Raw genomic sequence first — 18,389 nt, forward strand, 5'->3', positions numbered from 1 at the left:
CTAGTAGCCCAGATATCCTATTTCATAAACGCAAACAAGGCATATAAGTCTGAATCTTGAAATATTCGGGATGCGGGAGTCTTTTCATAGCTTAAGTGAGCTAAAAACGAGCCCGTATGAAAACCAAGCTAAAATCTGATCATGGCTGATTATCGTCTGGATGATCAAGGCAGCAACAAAAACGAGGTAAAAACAAGTACGTATGAAAAACGAGCTTAAGTCTGATCATTGCTCATTATTGACTGGATGGGTCTGATCATGGCTAATTATCGTCTGGATGGGCCTGATCGTGGCAACAACAAAAACGGGGAATAAGCGGGCACGTATAAAAAACGAGTTAAAGTGTGATCATGGCTCATTACTGTCTGGGTGGGTCTGATTAAGGCTGATTATAATCTGGATGGGTCTGGTCATTAACGCGCACCACGACCTGTTCTGCATAAAAATACGTTAACAATAATGACCTCAAACTTCGTTGGAGAGGAAAGTAACACCACCCAGGTTGAGGTCCCAGGCCGAAAGTTGATATGCATAGACCGTCCCAGATGGAAATTGTCTATATCCAGACCGTCCCAGACAAAAAGTGCCTATGTCCAGACTTTCGTGCGTTCATCAGACTTTTCGTGCGTTCATGTCCAGACTTTCGTGCGTTTTTTTTTTGTTTTCAGATTATGTAAATTTGAATGCACGACACACCCGTCGTGCGTTCATCTGGCTCTGGACATATCGGCTTTCGGTCTGGGACCTCAACCTGGGCAAATACAAATTTAACCTTCCAATTCTGCGTACCTTTGGCGTGACGATTAGCAGCACCGGCTGAGTTGTTGTGAGGGTGGTTCTGGGGACTGGATCCCAACTCCATGACCATGTTGCTGGGCACGAATCCCTTCAGACCCTCTCTGGTCTCCCCGTAGTAGAACTCATCCTCATCTTTGTCCCCGTACACTTTAATCACCTGCGCAATCAAGTTTAAAACTTATAAATGGCTCTTTTGAACCAAAAGATTATTCATTTCTCAATATAAAACCTAAGCGCAAATTGAGCCCATAATGCCCCGGATTGCAAACACACATTCGATGATGCTACTATAATCAGAGTTTACGTCGATCGGGAACCCGCGGACGTGGGGGCAATTCCAAAACATAAACTAGACAAGCGTTGGACCAAATGATCTCTATCGACAAACGAGGGGTTGGTTTTCACTATAGATAGGTTAAGCTTAGGGAGGCCAGCCTCATTGTGTAATTAAGGGGGGGGGGGGGGGGGTTTAAAACTGACCAGAAGGTTTAACCAGAGGGTAAACTCAATTAACCAGATTATGGCCCTTTTGTTTTTTTTTCCAAAAATAATGCATCATAGGTTTTCCATTGAGGCCTTAGTTGATTTATAGGGTTCCTCATGAAAAATCTTTTTGCACGTTTAATGCTGTTTTGGAAGTTTTAGTAAACTCGTCACATTCACAACAGTCAACAATCATGACTTCAAAAAGAGAAACGACTGATTTTTTTTTGTTAAATAATTAACTATTTGATTAAAGTTGAGAGCTGCACCGAGCTTAAAACTTACATAATCAAATCTCCCAAAATCATTATGCCAATAATTTCCGGTCGGCCTTTTCCGTTGCCCCGCCCCCCCCCCCTCCACCCCAGTTTAGTGGGTGCATATTATTATTTGCAATACATAGGCGCACGTCCAATATTTTTCATTACAACTTACTATGTAATGGCACGTGCTCGGTAACGGGGATGGGGTGAAAAGCGCACTGGGAGGGGAACAAACGGAAAAGATCCTAATTTCCTTTAAAGGCAGTTAAAAAATGACGTAATGACTTACGTCAGCTTCTCTAAAGGGTATCTCCTCATGTGCAGTGTCCTTGTTGGGACTCATTGTCATTGGATTGTAGTTGTATAAGGCCACAAAGTACCGATACCGACCACCTCCACTCCCAACTCCACCTCCTCCTCCGCCATTCCGCTTGTTCCACCTTCCACCAGGCCCACCGAACTGGTGTCTGCCTGAACCCCGTAACCTAAAACAGACAAATGACTGCAAACATTCTTTAACTTATTTTAACAATAAGTCTCTCTTTAACAAGTCCTTTCATCAGATTTTTAGCTAAGAATGCTGAAAATGATCAAGACCACTGCCAGAAAAAAACCTGCTCAGACAGTCTTCATAACCTATTCATAACCTATTGCAAGGGCTTGTTGAACATTCGATCTATAAAAACTTTGTGAGCCAATACCATTGACAGTATTTTGATAACTTCGATAAAACTCATTACATTGGATGCTGGCTTTTTAAGATCTGTTCAATTTTTTCTTTCAACTTTTTGATACCAATGAGGGACTAAATTTGAGAACGTATTTTAATCACTCTACAACAATAACTGTATTCAGAAAAAAGAGTAGCTCTAAAGCCTTAGTATTTCAAACTCCTCTTAAGTGAAGCAAAAATTTGAATTTGAACTTAGTTTCGGTTTTAAAGTTTTTTCTCGAGCGAAAAGTTTAAATCTGTATTTGCTGTTTTTTTATTTTTTACCTTAGGAGTCCTATTAAAGTTGTTATAGGTCTTTCAATAGGGCTTATATGTCCTTGTTCGAATCGGTCAATGCGCCGATACTAATTTTTCAGACTTCAACACCGTGTTTTCATAAAGAAACCTTTGCAAAAAAATTGAGTTTTGTTGCACTTTTTTTCTTAATGCCCTTTGATGTAGTCTCGCAATTGGCCGTCACCATTATTTTTCAATGTAGACACCTAAGACCAAAAACCCCTATTTTATGTTTTCGGCTATAGAATTATGGGATTACGGTCTTTATGGCAATCACGCTCTGCGTTTTCATTAAGGTACCTGATGTCCTATCTTTTTAACTCCTTGCTGACATTGGCCTATTGGTCCTTTAGTTTTCCAAAGAGGCAATGTTAACATTTACAATCACTTTGTTTGATGGTTAAAAGTTTATACGACTTTAATCTTGTGTCTTTTTTAAAAAGCTAGTCACTTTTTGAATTTTGCCACTGTTCATCATTGTTCCTGTTGTCAATCTTCATTTCTTACAGGACCCACCTCTGTCTTATAACAAACTAATATTGATTGATCCATTTTAGTTGTTAAAAGTTTGGTCAACCGGTTTTCCAACTCTTTACCATTAAAAAAATTGCGAATTCTGAGCTGTGCCATAATTGCTCTTGTTGTTCTTTTCGATGTTTCAGGTTTCAATCGAAACAATAAAAGATGTCATCGGCCCTCTCCAATTAGCACTAAAAATTTTATTGAACTTTTCGGTTTATTTTCTTAGATTCACCAGTTTTTGAATTCTAGGTTAAGAAATGTCAACAAATGCATTTTTTCCAAGTACATCGTCTTCCTCAATGATTTTTTTTACTCAACCGACCACGAGGTAAGAAATCAAAAAGATAATTTTAACGATTTCTACATTTCAGCTGCTGAAATTGCTTGCGTGAAATGAAAGGATACTCTACTTTATCTGTGTTTCTTGTAAATTGTGTGATTGAGCGATAAATATCTCAGACACTGAAAATGCTGTCTAAGACATTTTTTTAAGTTTAACCTGAGATTACAACAGTTTGTCGATTTGTTATTTGTTCTTAGTGGTTTAGTTGCTTTAGTGGTTTTAGTTTTCATAGAACTTTCTTTCTGTTTAGTTTGACAGTTCTTGTAGGTGAAAATTAAAGCTCTTGAATTATTCCATATTTATTCATGTTTATCTTGTTGTCTAAAAAACTGGTTCCACTCTGAACAACAACAGACCTCAACACCACTTTCATGCCATTCGAAAAACAGCCTACCCCGACGGCACTTCAAAAAGTTATGTTCAATTATTATAATCAATATATAGCTAGTGTTATTTTCTACGAAGCCTTTTAATTTCAAACAATTTGAAAAACATTTAGAAAAATGCATTTTTTGTTTTTCATTAACCTGAATATTTCAAGGCAATTTGTTGGTTAATGGAACTATAAAAAATTAAAAACCACGTTATCTGGTTTCTAACAAGGAATGGCAAGAAGGAGTGAGGGATTTTCATTTACTGTGTTACCCAACTAATTTGTGCCAGTCATTTTGCGATCGTCCATTTTTTTATGCTTTTCTCTTAAATTGTTTGCAATGTTTTGAAAACGCGTGATGTGCGTGTTATCACCATGTGTTGTACTGTTTTTGATGATTTCAACACCACATGTTTTCGAAGAAAAAGGAGATATTTCTCTGATTTTTTCTCATTTTTTAACATATTTCGCATATTTGCTTTGTGAACAATCAAAGTCTGCTAATTCCGCATACTGTAAAAATGTTGGTGTTCAGATTATTCGCCAATTGTGTTTTGTGGATTGAATTGAATAGAATTAGAATTCTGTACACTGTTTGTTGTTGTTTTGCAAAATGAACTGTTTACTTGATAAGAAGAATTTTATTTTCTGCTTGAAAAACTGTATTAGCTTGATTTTTTTTATCTTTGACCAAAAGTTTTGTCCCGTTCATTTACTGAACTTGCTACTGAAATGAAAACAAAATAACCTCCATGATTTACACGTCTGTCCATATTTGAGAATCCATTTGAAGAACATTATTAAAAATGTTTGTTTGGTTATCAGATAATTTAGCCAAACATAGGGATGAGTGGGTTGGAACATTATATGCAAAAACACATTTACGGGCCTCCTTGTATATCGCATGGCCCGATAAGAGGTGAATTCGCTACAAAAATTACCGGAAAAATCGGCAACATGCATTTGCTTCTGAACTTACCAGCAACACACGGGAATATTGCAATTTTAAGAAAATATGATTACGTTGACAAAATCCTTACGTTAGAGCAGCCAAAATTGTTCAAACCTTGCGGGTGAGCTCTGGTACATGACCAAGTCGTCATCTCTGTACCCTGCCCCAGGTGACCGTAAGGAATGTGTGTTCCTGTAGCTTGGCCGCACGTGAGTCAACTCCGAATCTGAAGTATATGCCTTCTCATTGGCTGCAAGTTGGCTGTGTGGTGGGGGCACTCTGGGTCGAGATCGTCTGGGTCTGTCGGAGTGGGTTCGAGGCTAAAGAAGGCCAGAAATCAAAATCAGTGACTGCCAATTTCTCAAAGGGTACATGAAAGTTTACCCAATACAGCAAAGAGCTTAAACTGATCTTGATTCTGATCAGCAACGTGATGTCATTGACAGAATCACACTTCAAATTAAAATTAAGTAGTGAAACAGTTGCGCTAGTGCAAATAGCAGAAGTACCAGAAAATATATTTTATTGCTGGCCAATCAAGAATGAGAAAAAGTGTTAATACTGTTTTTTGATTGGCTGATTGATCAGCAAATGCTCCATGATTTAAAATGGTATATAAATATTAACCTAAATTTGCTCAGAAGTCGTGTAAGGCCAAAAATATATTTACTTTTGGGGGAAACTGATCTCACGTTCGCTTGTGACATATTCATATAAAATTCCACGGGCCGCTGAGGCATGGCCATGGCCCGCGAGGCATGGCCATACACAGTACAATTATATAATCTGGGCTACGACAAATTTATGCTATTTGAAGGCATAAAATTAAGCAGTTTTAAAACTCTTAACCAATCAGATGCACTGAAAATTCTATATTTGGGTACGTCTACTTGTTGAGACATCACCCAAGGCAGTGTTCTCAGCCCCCTCGTCTTCTTTAAAAGTATTTCAACCTTTGAGCAACAGTACCCTTGTTACTCTCTTCATTCGGGTTTTCGCATGAGTTTCACCTTTCTGCTCATTGGGTGAGTCAAAGAGAAACGTCATTTACAAATTTCCCCTCTTATTGATTAATTTTGACCACAACCAAATAGTTCACGTTGATTTTTTTGTTCAATAATCCGACTTCAAATTAGCGTTAGTTTTGGGTTATGGACATTTACAGGTGGAATGAAAAGCGTTTATAAATGAGTAAAAGAATTAATATCTCAAAAAGTGGGAATAACAAACAGATATCTTACAATAGATCTGAATAGTAGATCAAGATTGTGATTTGAATTTAGGGATGAAAATACGCTGAAAAGTCAGTTGTCTATATACCCGTTATCTTTGTGAAAAGGGCAAGACACAAAAATAATCTTAGCTCCATGATTTATAGTGGGGATTTCAAGGGTTACCAAATATGGTTTGCTTCTACAAAATTTCCAGAAATCATTTGCACTTCAAGGGTATCATGACCAAACAAGTACCTTAATAAGCATTAGCAGAAATAAGCATTAGATATAGATACAATAAAATGGTTCTATTTATAATGATCTGAGACGGTTGAAAATGAACTAAGCATCGGTTTATCAGAGATCAAATTCAATTATGTTGTTAGTTTAAATCAATATCACCGTGGAAATCTTGGTGAGTTCAATTTTCTCTTTAGCTAACATTATATCTAAGTTTGAAGTCGATGTCTAACAGTTAAGAAATTCAAGCATGCTTTTAGTAAAAATGAGAGGATAATTCGATCCCATATTTGGACGAGGTAATTTTATATCATTTATCGCGGGCCACCGGCGCATGGCCAAATGAACTTTTCTTTCATTTGAACATTGGTATATATGTTTCTTGGTACATCATAAATTGTCTCACTTAGATATTATGATGATGTATTCTTTCTGATAAATTTAGTCATTGGGGAAAATGTGGAAAAACTCATTTCCTGCTGAAAGTGTTTTTAAACTGAAAGTGTTTTTAAGCTGAAAGTGTTCTTAAACTATCTGGAGCGACAATTAGATGAACTGAATCTGCATATGACTTGATAACAAACATGGTAAATTTTGCCAAGATCTTGTCATGACACTTGCTATGAAAAGTTTAAGATTTGAACAACTTGCAAGATCTTTGCATGGGAATCGACACGATCTTAAGAAGATAACCAAAAGAGAACCAGAGACACAAATTTAGATTACAGGATAATTAGACTCAGAGAGCAATTTTTTCGAGAAATCTCTTTTAAAGTTAAATTCTTGCTCAAACGTATTTGTTGTAAAAATTCTGATACATAAATGGGTTTTATGAAGAAAATTTTTTGAGACTGATTATGAAATGATTTCTTACAATTAGGGAAAAAATTTAAATGATCGCATAGTTTTATTGGATGAAAAACGGCCCGTATTAATCTGTCTCTATACATTTTTCATTTTTTTTGTTTTGTAAATTTGCAGAAGAGTAAGATAATGCAGATTGTTCTTAATTAAGAAACTACTTTTATACATGAGTTTTCCATTAATTAATCAACTTGTTTGCCGACGACAGTCCAGCTCATTATAATCAAAAGTAAGGATTATCAAACAACGAATCCTCACCGTTCGTTAAATTTGATTTCGCTTTACGCTTATTTATTGTGAATTGTTTATTCCGACGAGGTGAAAACTTGATATTTTTTCCTCTTTGTAATTGCTATCAAGAGTCACATGGCTTCTATTTTCAATTTCACCACTCTTTGGGTGAAATAAAAGTGTTTTTTTTTACCCTGGGGTAGACTGAAAAGTGGGTGTCTATAGCCCCGTTGTCTGTACCCTCCAATGCAATATATTGTGCGTAATTTGTATATTTTTTTATTGGAGAAATTAATTTTTTTCTTTATTTAACCAATTCTTATGGTGTTTGGTACCGTCTTATCGGCCATGAACCAATCGCAGATATAACCAATCGCACTTATGAATTAGATGGCTCTTTTGAGCGAAATGCTTTCGAAATTGGATCAGAAACAAATAATGTAAAAAATTGAGAAATAAATTTCAGGCTAATTGAAGCATAGTTACTGTTGACGACAAAAGACGCAAAGTGTTTCAACACAAATTAAAATTTAGGTTTTAAAAACATAGTTGAAGCTCTATTCTTTCATAAAGTTCTGACCGTTTTGAGGTACTGCTGGTAATCATACACAGTGGGCATTACTGAGGGCACCCCGACACTTTCCAAACTGAAAGCAGACTGTTGCTGACCAGAGGGAAGACCTCCCGGATGTGAAGGTCGGCCCAGTCCCCCACTGACAGCAGAAAACTCCCCAGACTCCTCCATGATGTCGGTCAGTTCAGATACTTCGCTGGTTTCACTCATGTAGTCACCTGTAGGGAAGTTAGCCCCACTTTGGTGACCATCGTTGTGATCATAACCACCCCCTAAAATTGTCAAAATCTCCAATTATGACTATTTCAAATTATTTCCGGTGACAGACTCCTGTAAAAATAAGTTCTATTTCATCTCACCCCAATTTTGAAGGATTAATTATAATTGATTTAGACCTAATTATCCTGTCAATTATAGGAATTTTAAAATCGGGGTGAAACAATGTAGGATACAAATTTAATGCGGCGTTAAATTATATAGGGGTCAAAAAATCGGGGTTACCAAATAGGTGTAAAAAGCAGGACGCCCGAAAAAATAGTCCCACATTAACGTACAACTATGGTAATTATTAGGGGGGGGGGGTCTACAGAATCCAGTCCCCTTAAGAGGGTGCAATGGGGAAGATCCTAAAATTTTAAGGGATATGGTTGTGATCAAGTATTCATGGTGCTGATTATCTGTGCTACGGTGTCCTCCTTTCTCATGCCTTTTGTTTAACCCCCTATCATTCCACCCCTCTATCAGTTCACCCCTCTATCATTCCACCCCTCTATCATTCCACCCCTCTATCATTTCACCCCTCTATCATTCCACCCCTCTATCATTCCACCCCTCGATCATTTCAACCCTCTATCATTCCACCCCTCTATCATTTCACCCCTCTATCATTTCACCCCTCTATCATTCCACCCCTCTATCATTCCACCCCTCTATCATTTCACCCCTCTATCATTTCACCCCTCTATCATTTCACCCCTCTATCATTTCACGCCTCTATCATTCCACCCCTCTATCATTTCACCCCTCTATCATTCCACACCTCTATCATTCCACCCCTCTATCATTTCACCCCTCTGTCATTCCACCCCTCTATCATTTCACCCCTCTACCATTCCACCCCTCTATCATTCCACCCCTCTATCATTTCACCCTTCTATCATTCCACCCCTCTATCATTTCACCCCTCTATCATTTCACCCCTCTATCATTTCACCCCTTTATCATTCCACCACTCTATCATTTCACCCTTCTATCATTTCACCCCTCTATCATTTCACCCCTCTATCATTCCACCCATCTATCATTTCACCCCTCTATCATTCCACCCCTCTATCATTCCACCCCTCGATCATTTCAACCCTCTATCATTCCACCCCTCTATCATTTCACCCCTCTATCATTTCACCCCTCTATCATTCCACCCCTCTATCATTCCACCCCTCTATCATTTCACCCCTCTATCATTCCACCACTCTATCATTTCACCCCTCTATCATTCCACACCTCTATCATTCCACCCCTCTATCAATTCACCCCTCTGTGATTCCACCCCTCTATCATTTCACCCCTCTACCATTCCACCCCTCTATCATTCAACCCCTCTATCATTTCACCCTTCTATCATTCCACCCCTCTATCATTTCACCACTCTATCATTTCACCCCTCTATCATTTCACCCCTCTATCATTCCACCACTCTATCATTTCACCCTTCTATCATTTCACCCCTCTATCATTTCACCCCTCTATCATTCCACCCATCTATCATTTCACCCCTCTATCATTTCACCCCTCTATCATTCCACCCCTCTATCATTTGACCCCTCTATCATTTCACCCCTCTATCATTCCACCCCTCTATCATTTCACCGCTCTATCATTTCACCTCGATTTAAATACTCGATATAATTGGCACTATTAACATTGGAACTGAAATCATTTGTCCAACTCTCATGTTTTTCTCCAACCAAATTATTGTCGATAAGTTTTCGTAAAATGGTGGAAGACAACCCAGTCTAGAAAAATACTTATAGGGAGGCTTTTTTTTATAGCCCGGGTCGAGGAAAAATTTAAAAAATATGTAAGATAAGCGGTGAAAAGTTGTTTTTTTTTGCACCGCAATTTTCGTACATAATTTTGCGGTGAATGCGGTGAAATTTTGCCGTTAAAATGCGGTGAAATTTCCCCGCTAGATTAAGCGGCGAACTAACAAAAATTCACCACATTTCAACGCTAAAGTATGTAATTTTTCCGCTTATTATAGCGGTGAAATTAAATATTTTAGCGGTGAATTGTGGTGAACTTTTGTAAGTTCACAGCTTACTCTAGCGGTGTAAATACATACATAAATTCACCGCATTAACCGCATTTCACCGCAAAATTATGTACGAAATTTGCGGTGAAAAAAAAAAATTTTTCACCGCTTATCTTACATATTTTTCCAGCGTGGATCATACAAAAATTCACCGTCTCCTAGCGTTGATCTAAAAAATTTCCACTGCTTGTCTTCCATAATTTCATCATCTTTAAAACGTGATTTTTAACACTTTTTTCTAAGCAGTGAATTTATGTAATTTCACCACTAAGTTAGGCAGTCAATTGATGTAATTTCATCGCATTCACTGCTGATTTCACACAATTTTAACACTTTTTCGAGGCGGTGAATTTATGTAATTTCACTGCTTATCTCAAGTAATTTGTTGGACACTTTTTTTTCAAAGCGGTGAATTTGAGTAATTTCACCGCTAATTTCAGCGGTGAAATTATGTAACTTCACCGCTACCAGGCGAAAAAGTTTTTTTTTCACCGCATTCACCGCCTGATTTATGTAATTTCGCCGCATTCACCGCCTTTGAAATTCACCGCTTATCATACATAAATTTGCATTGAATGACGGTGACACCAAGACCCGGGAGCCTACTTGGGCCCCGGAGCAGCGTCTTCGGGTCACGCAGGGGGTCTTTTCACAAGTCGAGGTCTAGGATACGGAACGGAGTCATTTTCTCACCTGTGAACCTTTTACCGGTCCCACCATTTGGACTGAGTACTCCCTCCGCTCTGGTATTGAGGTGTCTGTTAGAACTGGTGTTGTTCGCTGTCAAGTGGGCTGGCACCCTCGCGGGCTTAGAGTCAATCGAGCAGCCCGTGTGAGAAGTTGTTCTAACTGATATTCGTTTAGCACCTGTAAACAACAAAAACCCTCCCTGTACCAGTCTATACCACATTTGGGTAATTTTCTTTCATTTTTGGAAAACCCTCCATTATGGAATAAACCCAACGAATTTGATACACGAAATTAAAACACGAAATTTGATGCGTAAGAAAAAGAAATCAAGGATTCAAAAGCGCAAAAGTCCTCAATACATGCAAATGGAACCCACCTCGTAGAGAAGAGACAGTTAGTATTGCCCGGTCGGCAGTGGGGTCTGGAATAGTTGCCAAAACCTCTCCGGAGTCTTTAAGCACTTGGTACCCCGTCACGACAGCACCATTGGAAGTTCCTACACCCACCCCAACACCACCACTAATCCCTGGAAGACCTGAGGCGACAGCGGGGTCCGATACCACTGGTTGCCAAAATACAGAAAGGGTATTTGGGGGAGAGGACCCCACCGAGACTCGAACCCCGGTCGGGCAGTCGGGAAGCCCTAAAGAGAGAACGAATTGAACGCGAAAACATTAGGTAGGCACGCAGAAATTCACAAGTGCGGACCTGTTTACTTCTCACCCTGGTGAAACAAGGGAGTTTAGAATTGAATATTTTTTTTAACCCGGAACATTACTAACTAAAAATTTAAGCAATGTTTACCAATTAGCTTGTGAAGATAAATATGATACATTTTCTGGTACATTTTTTTACTCGTGCCAAAACTTGAATTATTTACACAAGATGTGGCCGCGGGTGAAAAAAAAACGTTCTATTATAGATAAATTGTTAAGTGCTTAATTGTGGTGCTTATGAGGTTCTGGTTCGTAAAAACCCAATTTCCAAATAACCAATAACCAATTACCCAATTTTAAACCATTATAAAATACCCGCTGTGCTATAATTCCCAATTTATAACCGTTGATGATATAAAAAGAACCCAGCGACTCGGTCAAATTATGAGATTAGGTAAGACTAAACCACGGCCACAAAATTGAGAATAAAGTAGCAATCAGAAATTGACTCTAATATTAAGCAACACGTAAAAGTAATAAAAAAAAACTTGTACCGAGTGACGCGTTTATTGGTTTTTAAACAAATAGACTTAGATTACTTTTTCAGACCCAGAAAATATTATGATGCCCCCTCGTTCACAAGGGAGAGAAGGAAATAGATCGAAAGTTATAAAAGAACAGAACATTTAAATGATACCAGCAGCCTCGCTTAGAATTGTTATTCGTAAATCGGGGATTTTTCAACTGCAACGATTTATTCAGGATGAAAACTGATAACAATAAAAGTTAAGATCAGCCGAATGCAAACTTTAAAGCGGATAGAATTGTGCGTGATGTGAAACGGTTTCATGACTACAGCGGTTCGACTTATCCAGTTATTAACAGATCGCAATAAAGCCATTAGAGCAACTCTGGGCCCATGAAGTTATGCCCCCCATCATGGTATAATTACCATGATGGGGGGGGGGCTATAGGTTATCTGACCACTAACTGGGGGGGGGGGGGTGATTCTATATCGCAACCATTATTGTGAGAGTATAAACTTTGGGACCTTTGCGGGTTGCAACCCCACAATCTCTTGATTGATTGCAATCCTGTACTCTCCACTGAGCCAACTAGTCCACACTGCGAGAGTCTCACTACGCTCTCTTAATTTTAGCTCCATCTTATGATTTCCAGCTCCATAATTTCAAGCTCCATCTTATGATCAAAACTTACTTACTGGAGCGTATACACTAACAAAAGCCGAAGGTCGCCGAGTGAAACCATTAATAAGGAGTGTCGAAAGCAGTAGATTAATAAATCCAAGTGTGCATGTTTTTTTGCAAGCATCAAAATAGCTGTCCCACAAACAAAACTGTTCATTGATACGGAAGATTACCCCATCTGTCATATAATATTACCCATTACACCGCAAAGGCAGACTTGAAAGGCTTTTGTCACATATGACCGAGAATGTATTTTAAGTCCATTTTGATATGTTAATACATGGTAAATACATAAACTTTGCAGAGTTGGGTTGTATTCAAAAGTAAGGTGTTAGAATATCGATCAAACCATAGTCTTAAATTTAGTGAGAATTAGAAAGAAAGTTTAACTTACCAGATTAGAAAGGCAAAAGCAAATTGATTTTAATCAGAGAAATTATATAATGAATCGTCAAGAAATGCTGCTTAGAATCAATATTCGGTTCAAATTTGTGAATCTAGATAACTAATATTAGAGTGAGATTATTTGATGTAAAATCTTCCCAGCATGTATTGAAAGAATATGATACCACCGGAAATGTGAACGAATTCTTAGAAAAGAGTAAATGCATACCATCTATGGTATCTCCTGCGACTGATTTCTGGGAAATTTGCAGAAGCAAACCATATTGGGTAACCCTTGCGACCCCCACTGAAAATCATGATGCTAAGATTAGTTTAGTATCTTGACTTTCTCGCACTGATGATGGGTATATATACAGCTGATTTTTGAGCCTCTTTTCGTCCCGAAAATCAAATCACCATCTTGATCTAATAATCAGATCTCTCCTGTAAATCTCTAAATTCTACAGTAAAATATCATTCTTGTTATTCTCTCATTTTGAGAAATTAATTTTTCTACTTAGTTAAAAACGCTTTTTATTCCGCTTGCGAAAACCCACGACCCAACAAGTTATGGTCCCATCAATTTTCTAAGTCTTAAAGATAATTTATAAAAGAAAACTAATTTGTTGTTGACAGTTATAATCCTTTTCTGCTTAGTAGCTTTTCTTTTCATAACTGTTTTGCCTGCCCAAACTACGATGGATCAACAGACAGTGAAGCTGCTGACCTACACAGGAAAAGCACAGGACTTTCCAGTCTGGAGCACAAGATTTGTGGCAATGATGCTGACGAAGGGACTCTACAAATCACTACATGGGACAGAAGAGCAACCCAACGAGCCTGCACCACTAGCCAATGGGGCAAGCAATGATGAAAAGAAGAACCAAAAGGTGCTGAAGGATGCATATGAGAAGGAAATTGCAGACATCAAGGAGAAACGGAACAATGTGTGGTGCCATCTGGCACTGACTCTAGATGCAACAACCCTCACGCTGATGAGACATGACTGTGCTGGAGATGACGGCATCGGAGATGGAGCAAAGGCTTGGAAGCGTTTGCAGGAGAGATTTCAGAGTGTGGAGACGCCGACAGTGGTGACTTTGGTGGCACAGCTTGCTCGACTGCAGCTCGAGGATGCTGAGGATTTGGATAGCTTCTTCATCAGAGGACAAGAGTTGCTCACAAGGCTACAAGAAGCAGGGAAAGCAGTCTCAGAGACCCTCTTCAACGCCTTGGTCCTCAATGGTCTGCCAATGAGGTATGAACGTTTTGTTATACAGGAAAGCTTTAACCCGGAAACGAACTACACAGAGTTCAGGAAAAGGCTGCAGAACTTCCATGAGAGCACAGCACAGAGGCACAAGGGACAAAGTGGTTCAGTGAAGCGTGACTTCAAGAAGGGACCCAAGAAAGGAAACTGCTTTGTGTGTGGGATCCCTGGACACTTGGCCAAGGACTGCAGGAGGAAGGAGATAGCAGAATGCAGCAAGTGTGGTGAGAAAGGTCACTTAGACAGGGCATGCAAGAGACAAAGAGATTGAGGCAAACAGGAGTCAGTGGCAATGGGTTCAACATTGGCTTCACCAGACGAGGAGTACTGGGCAGTTCTTACCCAGTGAAAGACAGCAGGCATGCTAGTGGGCAGTGGTTGTACAGATCACATAGTGGCGAACAGAGGTTGTGTGACAATCAGCATACCCTCAAACACAGGGGAATTCCAATGCGAACTCAAAAATGTTTTGTGTGTGCCGGAATATCATGCAAACTTCCTACCAGTCTCAAGATGCACGGAGTGGGGATATGGCTTCACTTTCGAGAAAAGAAACAGCTGCATGAATCTCCAGAAGGGAACTCGGGTAAAACTAACACAAGAAAATAATTTGTCTTACTTACCCTGCAGCGTTCTAGAATTCAAGACGAGTTCCAACAGCGTGAAACTTGACAGTGCAAGGAAGTGGCAACGACGATTGGGTCATTTGAATCAAGCGGATGTGGTCAGGAATCCACCAGAGACAGTGGGGGGACAAGATGATGTATGCAATGTGTGTGCATGGGCCAAAATCACAAAGACTCCAGTACCAAGAGTGGCAGAGACCCAAGCAGAAGAGAAGCTGGAGAGGGTGTTCACAGACGTGATGGGATCTTTCAGAGTAGAGTCACTTTCAGGTTTCCGGTTCTGCATTGTGTTCACAGACCAGTACACGAAGTTTGTGTTTGTGGACTTGCTTAAGGCAAGGAGTGAAGCACTGGCCAGCCTGAAGAAATTTGTTCTCAGTGTGGGGACGCCCAGAAAGCTGAGGCAAGACAATGCGAAGGAGTTTCTCTCACGGCAGTTCAAGACACACTACTTAGATGCAGGCATTCTACAGGAGAAGACCATACCAGAGCCGCCACAACATAATGGGTTAGCTGAGGGTTGCAACAGGACACTGCTGGAGATGGCAAGATGTTTGCTCATTGACTCAGGGCTTCCCAAGATGATGTGGGGAGCAGCAATTCTTCACGCAACGAAGATCAGGAACTTGGTTGTGAGATGAGGAGAAGAAAAATGCCCAGCAGAATTGATGCGAGGTATAAAACCTAAGCTTTCAATTGGTAAACTATCTACGTGCACAGTCTTCAAGAGGAAGCGGGACAGAGATGTCAGCAAATTTGAACCCAAGGCACTGGAAGGAAAGTTTGTGGATTACACTGAAGGAGACAACGGATACCTGGCGTACGTACCCAACACAAGCAAGATTGTGGCAGTTCGAGATGTGATCATAAAGGAGTCCGAAGTGGGCTCAATCCCTGACAATACAGAGACGCCCGACCTACTAGACGAGGGGTCACAGCAACTGGGGATCTGGCACCCAGATGATGTTCATCATGATGATGGCAACAAAGAGGAGAAGGGCACATCTACTGCAAAAAAGGAAGAGTGGCATGACGCAGAGAGCGCGAACACTCAAGAAACGACACTGAGACGAGATGCCTCAGATGTTGAGAAAACAGCACTGGATGAAGAATCTACTGCAACAAGAGGGAGTCTCCGAGACTCTGAGTCACTGGAAGACAGTGAAACGGAGGACTTCTTATAGACATTTGGCTTCTTTGAAGAGGCAGTGGAGCAAGCGGACAGGGCAGAGCCCCGACGAGGGACACGAGCAAGGAATGTTCCGCATATTTTTTTGGAGAATTCAGGACCCATCTTGCTCTGACTGAGGGTAACTATGTGCAACCCAAAACAGTCTACGAAGCCAAGCAAGCTGACGAATGGGACCAGCGGTACCGGGCAGTGAATGACGAGGTCAAGGAACTCCAACACAACGAGACTGGGGACCTAAGGAGACCACCCACAGACAGTGACGTCATACCGGGCCAATGGGTCTACAAAGTGAAATTGGGACCCAGTGGTCAAGTCGACAAATACAAAGAACGCTATGTGGCGAAAGGCTTCAAACAAGTGGAAGAACTGGACTACTTTGAGACTTTTGCGCCTACCTGTAAGCCAGAGACATTCAGGATTCTACTTCAGCTATCAGCGAAGCAGGGCCATGTGATGCACCAATTTGATGTCAAGGCTGCTTTCCTGCGTTCACCAATCGAGGAAGAAGTGTATCTGGAACAGCCACAGGAGTTTGTAAAACGCGGATCAGATGGGGAGAAGTTAGTATGTTGACTAAATAAATCAATTTATGGTTTGAAACAGGCTGCTAACAACCTGTACAAAGAGCTGGCAAACTTCCTACTGAGACAGGGGTTCACCAGAAGCAGGAAAGATCACTGCTTGTTCACAAGATCAACGGCAGAGGATCACACCTTCGTCTTGGTCGGCCTTGACGACATCATAGTAGCATCAAGAAGTATGACAGTGATCTCCGATAACAAGAAGGCACTAAAAGCAACATTTTGCATGGAAGACAGAGCGAGACTACACTGGTTTCTGGGCCCTCGAATCAGACAAGATGATGGCAAAGTCACAGTTGACCCAGAACGCTACATAGAAACAACGCTTGAGCGGTTTCAAATGGGTCAATGCAAACACTCAAGAACTCCAGCTGATTTGAATTTAAAACTTCAGACAGCACAGATTGGAGACGAAGAAGTGGACCAGAGGATCTACAGAAGCTTGGTTGGATCATTTCTTTATCATGTTCACAGTCAACATTCTGTCCAGGCACAAGAACGCACCTTCCAATCAACACTGGCTTTGCGGAAAACGACTTCTGCGATATCTTCAAGGTTCAAAAGGTTTAAAAATTACACAAAAGAGGCTAGTTATGATTTAGTGGGGGAAAGTGATGCAGACTGGTCTGGAGATGTGAACGACAGAATATCAATAACGGGCTATTACTTCAAGCTCAACGGACGTGGCGCAGCACTCAGCTGGGGTGTCAAAAGCAGGCCACAGTTGCTCTTTCTTCATCAGAAGCAGAATATCAGGGCATGGCAGCAGCAGTTCAGGAAGCACTCTACCTGAAACAACTTCTAGAGGATTTTGGCATCCAACAGAAACGTCCAATAGCAATTGGAGAGGACAACCAAAGTTGTATCAGACTTTGCCAAAATTCAGTCATGCAAGAGCAAGCACATCGAGACAAAGTTTTACTTCATTCGGGACAAGACGGAGGATGGGACTATTTCAATTCATTACGTTCCTACAGACAAAATGGCAGCGGACATCTTCACAAAGTCCTTACCCGTTCCGAAAATGGAAACATTCAAAGCAGTTTTGATGCGAACAGACTCTACGCAATCAGATCAAGTCTGAGTGGGGGTGTTAGAATATCGATCAAACTATAGTCTTAAACTTAGTGAGAATTAGAAAGAAAGTTTAACTTACAAGATTAGAAAGACAAAAGCAAATTGATTTCAATCAGAGAATTTATATAATTGAATAATCAAGAAATGGTGCTTAGAATCAATATTCGGTTCAAATTGGTGAATCTAGATAACTAATATTCGAGTGAGATTATTTTATGTAAAATATTCCCAGCATGTATAGAATGATTATGATACCACCGGAAATGTGAACGAATTCTTAGAAAAGTGTAAATGCATACCATCTATGGTATCCCCTGCGACTGATTTCTGGAAAATTTGCAGAAGCAAGCCATATTGGGTAACCCTTGCGACCCCCACTATAAATCATGGTGCTAAGATTAGTTTTGTATCTTGACTTTCTCACACTAATAATGGGTATATATACAGCTGATTTTTGAGCCTCTTTTCGTCCCGAAAATCAAATCACCATCTTGATCTAATAATCAGATCTCTCCTGTAAATCTC

At 40.0% G+C, this 18,389-nt stretch overlaps 1 protein-coding gene across 2 annotated transcripts in view; it reads right to left on the bottom strand.

The window, feature by feature from the left end:
• The window catches only part of LOC142344902 (RIMS-binding protein 2-like), a 114,335-nt gene that overhangs the window by 62,396 nt on the left and 33,550 nt on the right, over nucleotides 1-18,389 (bottom strand). For both annotated transcript variants that reach the window (XM_075396956.1, XM_075396955.1), the window contains 6 exons: nucleotides 11,247-11,513; nucleotides 10,874-11,047; nucleotides 7,873-8,138; nucleotides 4,858-5,063; nucleotides 1,834-2,029; nucleotides 790-955 (listed from right to left, as the gene is read on the bottom strand). In XM_075396956.1, coding sequence (XP_075253071.1) covers nucleotides 790-955; nucleotides 1,834-2,029; nucleotides 4,858-5,063; nucleotides 7,873-8,138; nucleotides 10,874-11,047; nucleotides 11,247-11,513 — 1,275 coding nt within the window. The remainder of the gene's footprint in view (nucleotides 1-789; nucleotides 956-1,833; nucleotides 2,030-4,857; nucleotides 5,064-7,872; nucleotides 8,139-10,873; nucleotides 11,048-11,246; nucleotides 11,514-18,389) is intronic.

Source organism: Convolutriloba macropyga, chromosome 8 (genome assembly GCF_964194025.1).
Source record: "Convolutriloba macropyga chromosome 8, txConMacr16.3, whole genome shotgun sequence".
NCBI classification, from domain to species: domain Eukaryota; kingdom Metazoa; phylum Xenacoelomorpha; order Acoela; family Convolutidae; genus Convolutriloba; species Convolutriloba macropyga.